The sequence below is a fragment of the Heliangelus exortis genome, chromosome 5 (assembly GCF_036169615.1).
Source record: "Heliangelus exortis chromosome 5, bHelExo1.hap1, whole genome shotgun sequence".
In the NCBI taxonomy this organism is placed as follows: domain Eukaryota; kingdom Metazoa; phylum Chordata; class Aves; order Apodiformes; family Trochilidae; genus Heliangelus; species Heliangelus exortis.
The window spans coordinates 37,873,598-37,886,335 of record NC_092426.1 but is presented as its reverse complement, the minus strand read 5'-3'; the positions used below and the strand labels follow the sequence as shown (position 1 = coordinate 37,886,335).

The following is a 12,738-nucleotide window of genomic DNA, read 5'->3' as shown; positions in this document are numbered from 1 at the left end:
AGCAAACGATCAGATTATTTGAGAGCTATTTAGTTCTTTGTGTGGCCTTTGAAAGTGCTTCCTTTGGAGTTGATCATCTCTACTTAGTTTCATAAACTGAGCTTGATGCCTGCTGTGTCTGTACAAAGCTTTAAGTGCATTCTGTGCTATGTAGGAAGAGTGAAAAGGAATTGGGCAGCTGACTAAATATTATCAATGTTAATGTGGTGGTGTTGGAAATATTTCCCCTTTAAAATGTATAAATGCAAATATTTTTTTTTTTTTTTTTGGAAGGAGCTGCTCTGTAGTGGAATTTGGCTTTTTAGGTTAATACTCTGCAGTGTAGTTAAGATGGTTTTGAATTATTACCCCATGCAAACAAAATAGACCTGGACATGACTCTGAAAGTAGTTTATCTTAGGTATTTATACCAAGAAAGTAATGTTAGTGGTATTTACTTTTTATAGCTTGGTCTCCTCAGATAATTTGTAGCATGCAGTTGCATTAAAATTATGTCTGCATATTTGTATTAATGGAACATAAGCAGGCTGTGTCCCTTGGTCAGTGGGGATAATAATTTCACTGGGATGTGTTCAGGCATCACAGAGAAGGTGCAGAGGCACTGGCCTGGCTTGATGAAATTGCAACATTTTAAAACTGATGTGTGTTTTCTCCCACCAGGAGCTGTTATCATTGGCCAAACGCAAACGCAGTGATTCTGAAGAAAAGGAGCCACCTGTGAGCAAACCTACAGCATCTTCAGACTCTGAGACATCAGACAGTGATGATGAGGTGAGTTTCTCTTTGTGAACCACATCAGAATTTGTCTGGTTTCTGAGCAGTGGAAGTGCACTCATCATTCAGTGTGTTTAGACTGCTGGTTTTATAAAGTGGAACTGATGGACACCTGTTGAGCCCCAGAGTATGTGTGCTCAAGACATGCTATATTTTCTTGTAATAATTATATTTTGGATTGTAGCTGTGTACAAAAGAGTCTGAATGTCTGTGGAAAAGATTGCTGCCTGTTTAGGGCCGTGTTCATGTGGTCTGAAGGGTCTGGTGATCTGCCTGCTTAAAACTAGTGCTTTCCTGTGTAATGCTTGTGGTTGAAGTAGCAGTGAAGCTGCTTTATAAAGGTGGACTCTGAATTCAAGAGAGAGGTTTTCAGCTTTAAAAGAGAGCTTCGTTCCACAGAGAGGAGAAGGGTCAAGGCAGGTGGCATTGTTAAGAGGTAGTAAGACTTGTATTTAGCTACTTTGATTCTTCAAGAGCTCTGCTTTGAACTCGCTTGTCTGGTCGTTTGAACATGCAGTGTATGTGGGTTTATTGGCATTTTTTAAGAAAGTGAGAGAAGGAACAGTTTACACTTTTGATAATTCCTCATATAGCAGTGCTTATTTGATAGATCTGGTTTTATTAGTTGTTCTTGGTACTCATTTCTAGAGCTGCTTAAAAGTCTTTGCTTTCAATGAAAATTGAAATAGACTTATTAAAACAGAGGGACTGGCAAACAAGTCATACAGGTGTTTGACTGAAGCCACTTTCTTCAAGGCTTACAAATATCCTTGTCAAGATTTCTACAAAGTGTTGGGAGGTCACTTATTCCATCTGTCCTTAAAAACATAACAAAAAGCTGTTTGGACTATATTTGTGGTTTGTTTGTTTTTGGTTTTCTTCCTGAAACTATAGGAAAGATTATTGACAACTTGAAGACCAATAGAGTAGGGCAGTGATAAACTGTTACATATTAAGCTTTTCATAACATAGTTTTTCCCCTAAGTGTAAAGAATGTGTGATTTAATTTTCTTTCTGAGGCATTCTTGAAATAAATATGCTTGGAACTCTGTTTCTTAAAAATAAAAAAGGACTTTTGTATCTGCTTAAGGCAGATGGAGAGAGGAAATTATGACTGGACTAGATATTAGGTTTGTTATTGGGTGACTGTGTAGTGTTCAGATCTGCTGGCATTTATTCTCTTTATTTATTCTAAGTGGTGTGGAGATGAGTTTGTCTGGAAAAGTAACCTTAGGTGTGGAGAGCACATCAGTGTTAAAGTCTTCTGTGTTTATCTCAGAAAACTGAAAGAATAAATAATATTAGTCAATTTTTTTGTTGTTGTTTTAGCTTGGGTAAATGTGAGGTCTGTCTTTCCATTCTATGTAGGGTATGGTGATGTATCTCTCCACAAATTTGCACAGATCTTGCAGATGCAGTGGTATCTCTGTTGGACCATGTACATTTGATACTCTTTCTCATCTATGTAACATATCTAATGAACACTCTGTTCTTTCTGACCTCCATGCAGCAAGAGAAAAAGATTTAGAGAAGAGGTAATTAGGACACTTGCTTCTATTCCTGTGCCTGAAATATGCATTCTGAACTGCTGCTTGTCACAGCAGGGTGAGACAGGCTGGATTATGACACTTCTGCTTCAGTTATCTGTGTCCCTAGGCTTGACTACACTACTCCTGTTGAACAACTTTGGTTTTAATCAGTTTTCTTGTGGTTGGTTTGAAGCTTGCTCAACTCTGGGGACTGGGAGATGGGGTCCAAAAGTTGAAGTTGCCTTACTGGACTAGCTGTAAGATGAGGACCTTGAAGCAAAAAAGCATGGAAACTGTTGCCCTGGGCAACTGTGCTGATCATTACCAGTTCACTTCCAGAAAGGTTTGGTACTGTGGGCATCCTTTGTAGTTACTGGCAAGCACTAAACGTTCCAGGACTGTCACTATGTTGCATGTACCAGAAAGGAGACTAATTCTCTACTTCAGAGGCAAAGCTGTGTTGTTCATTCTGTACAGGGAGGAAAGTTGTGTAGTATAGGGGAGAGAAAATAGGTTTTGGAATTAGAATAGCAGCATGTACAAATCATGCAGCATCTATACATTGCTGCCCAGGGGATTTCAGTAGAACTTCTGATGTTATATTTTGTGTTTTTGTGAGAAAGTGTTTCTGGGAAAGCTCCTAGCAATGTCAGGTGTTCATGGTGCAGATTCTGGGTTCTGTAACACTTGAAAAGTCTCTGGACTGAACCCAATTATTTAGCCAGGGGCCTGGAGGTGAGTTGCAGGCAATGAAGTAGGAGGGCTGCTGGGAATGATCTGCTGGGTCTGTGGGTCATACAAGACTGAATTGCCTATGAATTCTTGTTAGAGAACTGATAAATAGCAAGGACTGCAGGGCTTTGCAGTACCTAATACTTTATCTCTTTGTAAAGAGATATCCTAAGCTGGATGCAGATGTGGAGACAGACACTTCCTTTAGTGGAACAACTTGTGGCCATGACTACTCAAGAGCTCATCATCCCAAAGAGTTGTCAGCCTGCTGTACATAACCCATGTGGTTTTAGCCAAGTTACTGTTTGGGATACTGTGCTAGAGATGTATCTGTCCATAAAGTACCCTCGTTGCTTATTGAAGACATTTGTATGGATGATGTTCCTTAATTGAAACAGATTAATTCTGGGTTCTTGCTCTTTTATTCTGGCATCATTGTTTGCAGTATTTCTGCTGTGTGGTGAAACTTGGGATGACTTCTGCAGCAACTTCACTAACATCAGCAGAGTTTAGACAGAGAATGGCAGTGCTGTAAGAGCTTCTTGTTGTTTCTCCTGAAAGGTTTGTTGTTGGCAATGCCTGTGTAAATCTGCATCCTTTCACACTCATTCAAATATTGCGAGGGGCTTGGTTGTGCCTTTTAACAGCTGTAAGGTGATAGCAGAAGATGATTCCAAGTCTGTGAATGTTGTATCCAAAGTTTAGTGAGGAGTATCTGTTTATGCCTTGAATTGCAAATGTTCAGATTCAGTAGGAAGCTGAATAGCTGAAGATCTTCTCAAGAGCTGTGGGGCAGAAGAGGGGAACAGTGGTCAATCAGCCACTGAGGAAATCAGCCTCAAATAAAGTTGGTCAGGAAGGTTTTATGCCTCTCTTATGAGGAAAGGGTTTGGAAGTTTAGATCTACTTTCTGAACTTCAAGCTAGAGCACTCCAGTAAACCAGAGATAAACAGAAAATTGTCTTCCTTCTGTTTTGGAGGTGTCTTTTGTACCTTTGTAGAAATTGCAATGAGATATGTCTTCCTTACCTCTATGCTTTTATTTTATTATACATAATGAGACCTTAGGGAACAAGTGGATTCTCCAGTCCTGTAAGGCCTTTGTCATATGGTTTTTTCAAGCTCAGGAAATTTGAAACAGACTGAGCTTTAATCTTACACATTTCTTATTACTCTTTGTAGCTTTGACTTTTCTTGGAGACAGTTTCCTTCAGCTATTAATGGGTGCAGTAGTAAAGCTTTCCTTAAGGAAGGGAGGTGCTGTTACTTCCTCCACGCCCCCAAAAATGCAAGTGCAAATCTGAATAGCACAGGCTAATTGTATGAAGTCTGGCATGTCCAAAGAAGTCATCTGAACCAGCCATGGACAAAACAGGTATAATTGTGGACTGCAGGTAGCTTTAAATGACAAACTAGCATGGGCATGACTTCTGGGGACTTGATTTATGTGGTATGAGAGTCTGCAGGAACTCTGAAGTAGAGCAGGTTGCTCCAGAAATAGACTCATGGAATTGAGTATGTGATTTTTATTTTTATTTTTTTTATTATTTTTTTTCACGAAATGAACTTTTCCTTTGTACTTGCAGTTCTTGTTGAGAACAATCCAGACATCAGGTACTGTTTAATATCTAGATGAGTCATTAGCCTTTGTTAGTCCAGATGATTCTGTCTGTCTGGTGATGCTAGAACCATTCAAGGCACTTGTTGACCAAGTGTTTTATGGCTTCTGCCATCTCCAGCTGCTTGGCCTGGGGTTCTAAAACACTGCAAGCATTCACAGCCAGTACCATCCCCAAGTTGGTTGTGTTCATGGAGAGTGCTTTTTCCTTGGCATTTGGTATCTGCCATCTTGATGTGGTTTTTCAGCAGTATTTGGGCTTTTTTTTTTTTTTTTTTTTTCTTTTAAACCCCTCAAAATACTTCCAGATCAACTGCTCACTCCCAGCTTAAGCTGAATTTGAGCCTTCTATAGGTAGACTTGTTTTTCAGTTACTCATAGTTACCTTTTTATGAGCTCCTTTGAGCAGTACTTAGACAATGAGGGTGGATCAGATGTCTGGTGATATTTTGGCACATGAAGCCTTCTTTTTGCCAGTTCCTGGCAAAGCCTTTTCTGTGGCTTCTGAAGGCGTTTCCTTTATTTGCTTATCTCATTTTAATTTTGATGTTGACACCTTGAATCCACTCTTTGAGTTAAAAATGGCCCATTATGTTTTCTCATTGCTGGGCTTTTGTCATTGTGAAGTGGTGTGAAGCACAGGAATGTGTTGATGCAGATCCCTAAAGGCAAGAAAAACAGCAAGGGTTTTTACTTACTATTGAGTTCTCACAGTCCTGGTAGAGAGCATTTTCCTCCTTGTTGCTCTTGGAGTCCTGTCTACAGAGTTCTCCCACCTTTGAGATGCTCTGAAAACATAAATGCTGCCTTATCTTCTTATCTCTGCCTCCTGCTGTTTTCTTCAGACAGGCTGAAAGTGCAGTTTGATGACTTACCTGGAGGACTGCCTTTTATTTTTTGTGTGGGAATGGACAGGGATGGATAAAAGGTGGTAAACTGGGCTGCTGTTATGTAGCTGTCATGTTGTCATGTCCTGTTACTTGGCCTAGGGAAGGAACACGTTGGTAGGAAACCTGTTCTGCTTTGATGTTGTGGCTTGTAATTTGCCCTTTGTTTATACAGGTAGAGAAGAGAGAGGTATGGCAACAACAGGCTGATAACCTTGGTTGTCCATCTCTGTTTGGTTTGATGTAAAAAAAGATAAAATAAAACAAAAAACCTCACAAACAAACAGAAAAACCCAGGGAGAATACCTGTTTGCAAAATAAAACCTCAGTGGCTAATGCTTTTAGGTGTGAATAAAAGGAAATAGTGACTGCACCTAGTGGCAGGTGTAAAAGAGTTCTTCTGCATTTTGCAGTAGCTCACTTTTTTTTTTTTTCCTTGCTTCTTTCCTTTTTTTTTTTCCTTTTCTTTTCCTTTTTGTTTTTCTTTGTTTTTTCTTTCCTCGATCTCACTTCATCTCCCTAATGGAAATATGTTCCAGGTTTGCTGAACTATAAATTCTTTTCTTCAGTCACTTGGTGTAGCTGCTTTTGTAGAACCTGTCTTCTACATTTGTCTGATTTCTAATGTGTTGGCTTTTTGGTTGTTTTTTGTTATTGGCAATCCATTCTGGGTACTGTGTTTTACCTGAGCTTCTTGGGTGAAATATGAAAGCTATCAGCACTGTGAACCTTTCAAGAAAGAGGAAAAATTTAAATGCTCTTCTAGCTGCTTGCTGTAAAGGAACCATAAAACTCTTGTGTTTGGCAGTAGAAACAATAAGAAAGTCATCTTGCAGCACCCTTCTCCATGGGTTTATTAACTTGCTGTTTCTGGAACCATGGATGATTCCAGATGGTGGCCCAGGAGGCAGCAGTGAATAGAGGGTCTGTTTAGAGGAGCTATTACAGGCTTGGAAAGTGTGTGAGAAGAGTTCCCTGGCTCTGCCTGACTGGATAATGGAAGAGGGAACCTTGAGAAGCTGCAACAGAGGACAAAGTTTGGAAAATGCAGTGTATTGTTTGATGTCTGATGTGCATGGAGGTAAGGGAAGCAGAGCAAAGACTTCTCACTATGTGTGTGCATTTTTACTTGATGTTACATGCAAACATCTTGTTCCCTTTCTGACTTCTGCTGCTGTGCTAGAGAGTGAGGAAGGGGCTCAAGACACTGTTCTGGACTGCAGGTTGTCAGGGAGCTTATGACTTTCCACTCTTCTGTTCCCACCCAAACCTGCTGATGTGTTACCTCTTCTTCTTCTGTAAGAAGAAACTTGGTGGTCATCAGTGTCCAAATGACAGCTCAGTATCCCTGAGCCTGCAGGGCAATCTGTAAACCTTCAGAGGCCTCCCACTGACTGTGTTCTGGTTTTGAGGATTTAATTGTCACTAAGGCTTGCTTGAACCCTTATCTTGTCCTGTAATGCTACCAGGAATGACCAGGGATTCCTGAGAGACTGAGGTGGTTGGATAACTCCTGAAGCACCTGAGTTGGATGAGGAAGAATTTGGCTTTTTGAGAGCACTGAAGCTGGGAGGTGGCAGCCAGTTCTTGTGGCTTACAAGATGTAGAGGGCATTTGCATAAACAAAAGCAAGATGATGTGTAATCTCCAGGCTGAAAGAGAAACAAAAGCAAAATTTCCTAGATTAAAGAAGGTTTTTTTCAATGCTTTTTTTTGTTGTTGTTCAAGAGATTGTCATTCAGCTTTCTTTTCATTCTTGTCTTCCTGGACCTGGGTTCTCCCAACAGTGAGCCAAAGGCTGAGAATAGTAACCTATAAAACATGAATCTACAGCTATTAAACATTTTATTAACAACTGAAGTCCTCCTGTTTTTTTCTGATCTTAATGTCTTTCATCTCAGCATGACCTCTTAAGGTCTTGATCTAACTGCAGTGTAAATTATGGCTTTCACTGTGCTTCTTCCTTGCTATGCAGCAGGCTGACCCAAGATATAATTCAGTATTAGAACACTGAAAAGAAGTGGCAGAGCTCAGGGGAGGAGGCAACTCTGCAACCCTGGTTCAGAGGGCTCTGCTGCTCCCTGCTAAATACTCAGTTCAAATTTCTGACTTTCAGAGTTTTCACTGGTGTGGTGGCACAAATCTCTTGCACAAGCAGTAAAAATGCACTTTTCTGTAATATGTAGCAGGTGATTCCTTAACATGAGCAGATTCAGGCAGAATATGAGAGTGTGTTCTTCACTGATTCCCATGGGCATAGTTAGCCAGGAATATTATTAGGCAGCAATATCATCATACTGAACAAATAAAACTTAAATGTGGAAGCTTAAAGAGTCTTGAGAGCAAGCTCAGACTGATTTAAAATCCAGTGCTTCCTGTGTAGTTTCTCACCTTTCCCATGGTCCCTAACAGACTGGGTTAACTGGGCATGGGTTGCAGTCACCACTAGGTAGCTGGATTTTTACCTCAGAAAAGAAACCTTCTGTGTGGCCCTCGTCAGATACTTTTGAGGGCACAGCTGCTGTTAACAAAGATGATGATGCAAGGGGTCTTATGGAAGATACAAGGCTGAGTGTGAGAGTAATCTAAAGCTAAGAAATTCTAAATATCTTAGTAGATCAGGTAATAGCTTCTAGCTACTCAGTTCAGTTGCACTTCGAGTATTTGAACACCAGGGCTCTCTGAAGATGGTGCCTAATCAGGCAGAAGTCATCCAGTTTGATGGAATTATTTCCACCTGTGGGGATGGACTTGATTAATGCCACAGGAAGGTGTGGGTGGGTGAAAAGCCTTGTGCACATCTGAGATCAAATCTAAAGATTTTTTTTTTTCCCCAGTTAGAGCAGTTTGGAGCACAAGATCTCAGTTATGGAAAAGAATATTTGCTCGTTTGAGCTAGGAATAAATTTTTAGTAGACTGTGCTTGAAAGGATGGTGATGTGCATGAAAGATGACAGTAATATGCATATATGAAGAGGGTAACAGCCTATATTTATTAGAAACAGTCTTACAACTTAAGGTCTTGTGCCTGGAGAATTTCTAGGAAAGGTAGTGAAGCACAAAATATTGTAAAGCCTTTAAAATAACACACAGGCAATCCTTACTGGTTCTGTTCTGTAGCTTTGGCCAGGTAGTTGAGACAATGCAAAATATCTAATAAAATCTCACTGTAGGGTAAATACTAGCTCCTGGGACTTTGGGATTTAAATTTGTTCTGTGTCTATTTGTTGTGGTATAAGTCCTGTACTTGGAAAGTGCAGTCTAAGTTAATTGAGGATATAATGTTAAGAGAAAAATACAATTAGGACTTGACATTTGGGTTTCTCCTTTTTTTCTGACTTATGTGATTCTGATTTGATTCTGATGTGTACAAAGATGCAGGCTGTGGCACCACTGTCTGTGGGCAAGTGTGCCAGAGGTTTGTTGCATAAAAGCACAGGTGCTGTGTATGTCTTGTAAAACAGATTTTGTTATGTAATTGGTGTGCCTGCATGAAATCTAAAACCTGCTCTTGAATAAACCAGTTTTGGAAACACATCTGTTGCTTCTTCTGTTAAACAGTAGTAAACTGAAGCTGATGTTTACAAGTCCAGCTGGACAATTATTTAAAATTGTTTTCTTAGGAAAATGTTTTCAGTATTCTTTTCTCCTGGTGGATAGGGCAAACTCTGAAGTCTGAATTGTTTTTAAAAGGAGTAAAGGAGTGTCATGCCAGCTGTTGGCTTGCACTGATAACTAAAGAAAAAAAGATAAACAGCCACACACCCCCACACCTCCTTAAACCCAAAAAAGCTTGTAAAATGTTTACATTTTGTAAGTTTCTTAAAGGCTTTTTTTGTTTGTTTTTCCTTTGTATGATTGATTCCTTGCTGTCAGGTATTGGTCTATTTCTCAGTTGGTTTTACTCCAGTGACTTGAGGATAGGGAGAAAAAAAGTGTTTGTGTCTCATGGTCCCTTTCTTGGTTCTTTCTTTACAGTGGACTGTTGGAGGTTCTAAAAACAAAAAAAAGGGAAAAGCGGGCAAGGCAGAGAAAAAAGGAGCCATGAAGAAACAGATGAACAAAGCTGCCTCTTCAGGCAGCTCGGATAAAGACAGCTCGGCTGAGAGCTCTGCACCTGAAGAGGGTAAGATAACACATGTGCATCTGTTTAGAGAGGAATTTTAAGTGAGAGTACCCCTCTGTGCACACTGAAAAGTAATGTTAAATGGTTACATTAAAGGCTACCTTCCAAGAGTTTCCTTTGTGTTCCTGGTAGTATCTTAACACTTGCCATGTCTTGAAGTGCCTATAATTCAGTATAGCATTGCTGTAAGCACTCTTTCAACTGAAGAATTTATGACGTGTCTCATTGCTGCACTTTTCCCTGGAAAATTCTTTTCTTCTCCTAGAATGTTCCATCTGTAGTATGGGTAGCATTTTCTTTTATTCCCATTGATGCATTTTTCCTTCCAAAATTTCTTGTGATCACAAAGGGAGGGGTGGGTAGTGTGATGCCAATAGGAGCTTATCTTGCATGTGTTTGCTCTGAAATGGAATTCTTGTACATTTATGCTGGCATGGAAGAAGAAAAATAACTACTATGGCTTTGGCAGATTTTTTTACATTAATATTGAATCTGTTCCAATGCTGGGCAAAGTCCCTGTGTACTTTCCTGTATTCATCATACCTACAAAGTTCTGCAGGTAGCTAGTTGTGATTTCAGTTGATATGAAAAAAAACAAAGTTAAGAAATAATATGAATGAGGCTGTTATAAGTATATTAAGCACAGTGGAGACAGATGAAGCACAAAATAACTGAACCTTTAGATATCAGTGAGTACAAATCAAGGTTTTTTACAGTTTAAGATTCCAGAAATACTGAGAACAAAATGAAAGTAGAAAAAAAGAATCCGAGTGTCTGCTGTTGTGATTTGCTGCTATGTAGTCAGGTGAGATAAGCAAAGCATTTGGACTTGGGTCATGTTTCAAGGTGGCATTTTGCAGTACTGGGGAGTCAGCTGTTCTTTAAGCCCATGTTTAAGTGGAAGGGCTTTATTACAGTAATCATAGAACTGGCTGGGTTGGAAGGGACCTCAGAGATCATCAAGTCCAACCCTTGATCCACTCCCGCTGCAGTTCCCAGCCCATGGCACTGAGTGCCACATCCAGGCTCTTTTGAAATATCTCCAGGGATGGAGAATCCACCCCTTCCCTGGGCAGCCCATTCCAAGGTCTGATCACCCTCTCCCTAAAGAAATTCTTTCTAATGTCCAACCTAAACCTCCCCTGGCACAACTTGAGACCTCTTGTGCCCTCTTGTCTTGCTGAGAGTTGCCTGGGAAAAGAGCCCAACCCCCCCTGGCTCCAACCTCCTTTCAGGGAGTTGTAGAGAGTGATGAGGTCTCCCCTGAGCCTCCTCTTCTCCAGCCTCAACACCCCCAGCTCCCTCAGCCTCTCCTCATAGGATCTGTGCTCCAGTCCCTTCACCAGCCCAGTTGCCCTAATGGAGCTGCTATGATGGCCTTGTCAGTCCTCAGGGTAGTGTGTGTCTAACTTGATCTTGTTGTAGCAATTCATAGTGTTGCAGTCTTCAAATGCTGAATTTTGGATCTTGTTGCTATGATGAGGGGTATTATGGTGGTTAATAGTGGCATCTGAGGTGCACACACACACACTTAAAAAGTTATGGGTGTACAAGCAACTTCTCAGGGACATAAACATGTAGGTGTAGAAATGTAACCTAGATTAGGTTAAACCCTAGAACACCAACCAAAAGGTCTCCTAAAATTTGCTTGTTAGCTTGAGAATTTTTGCTTGTAGCCCAATTTATGTTCACATGTAATACCACTCAAAATTTTTTTTGCACAAATATGTATTTTATTACAGTGTTTTATTACTGTAAAGTACTGTAAAACATTTGGTTTAGTTTTCATTGATGCATGCTGTTAGTGTAGTGAAAGAGGAGCATGAAATTCATTCTTGGTCTCCTTTGCTAATGTGCTACAATGAAGTGGTCGGGCTCTGCCCCACTTACATCTCACTGACTGGTGTTACTGTTCCAGGAGAAGTCTCTGACTCTGAAAGCAACAGCTCATCATCCAGCTCAGATTCAGATTCTTCATCTGAAGATGAAGAATTCCATGATGGCTACGGAGAAGACCTGATGGGAGATGAAGAAGACCGAGCTCGACTGGAACAAATGACAGAAAAGGAGAGAGAGCAGGAGCTGTTCAACAGGATAGAGAAGAGAGAAGTGCTAAAGAGAAGGTGGATTTTGTATCTGTTGATATTTGGTGGCAAATTCATCCAGGGTGTATGGAGAGTGTGCTGACTGTCCTCTGATGTTTGAGTAGCAGCACTATGAAGTGAATTAAGCTGCATGGTTGATTTTTTGCATAAAAAATGTAGCTTGTTGAGAAGCATACAGCAGGAATTCTGCATGTTCCTGTAAAAAGGAATTTTTTTTTTTTATTAGTTGTCACACACTAATGCTTTGGAAAAAGGCAAAATGTAAGGTGTATATGAACTTCTGGAATTTTTGAGAGGACAATGATGTGAAGCACAGTAAGTGTTAGGATTGTTTCTGTATGTGTGTGAAGCTGGTTGGGGCCCTAATATTAAAAAGAGAAATTGAAATAAGAAGGAGAGGTGTTGAATATGTAATTTTCAAAGGATCATTTGTGAATTCCTGACTTAGGTCTTATGGTTTTATTTGTTACTGTAACAGTGTCCTGTAAGGCACCTTTCTTGTCATAAAGGTATTTTTCTTCCCATGTGTCTTAACAGAAAAGGTGTGGGGCAAGTTTACTCCAGTTTCTTCTCTCCTCAAAGACTTTTCTTCTTTGCTAAGACATTTCTGTAGAGGACTCACATCTGTTGTGTTGCTCATGTCACAAGCTACTATTAGACTGTTCATTTGTCCAAGCCATAGTCAGAGCACTGCCTGCTTTTGTCTGTGCTTTAAATACTACTTCCAACATCTTCTCTAGTTTGCTGCTCTCCTCAAAGAGATGAAAATAATTGAAATATTGTTTTCAGATCAGGTAGATCATTGTATTTTTAAACTTCATGCAATGTTCCATGGTAATTGAATGTCTTTTAGAATGAACACTGGGGAATACTTGCTAAGAACAAGCTCAGCAAACTAAGCAATCTTGAGTTACTGATCTAATTGTAAATAAGTTTGCCCTGTACTATGTAAAGGGGTTGGTGGGTA

The 12,738-nt window shown here is 40.1% G+C and overlaps 1 protein-coding gene across 1 annotated transcript in view; it reads left to right on the top strand.

Moving 5' to 3' along the window:
* RTF1 (RTF1 homolog, Paf1/RNA polymerase II complex component) overlaps positions 1-12,738 on the top strand; it is a 30,626-nt gene that overhangs the window by 2,068 nt on the left and 15,820 nt on the right. Inside the window, exons 2-4 of the mRNA XM_071744714.1 lie at positions 661-771; positions 9,519-9,666; positions 11,585-11,789. Of these exons, the coding sequence (XP_071600815.1) occupies positions 661-771; positions 9,519-9,666; positions 11,585-11,789 (464 nt within the window). The remainder of the gene's footprint in view (positions 1-660; positions 772-9,518; positions 9,667-11,584; positions 11,790-12,738) is intronic.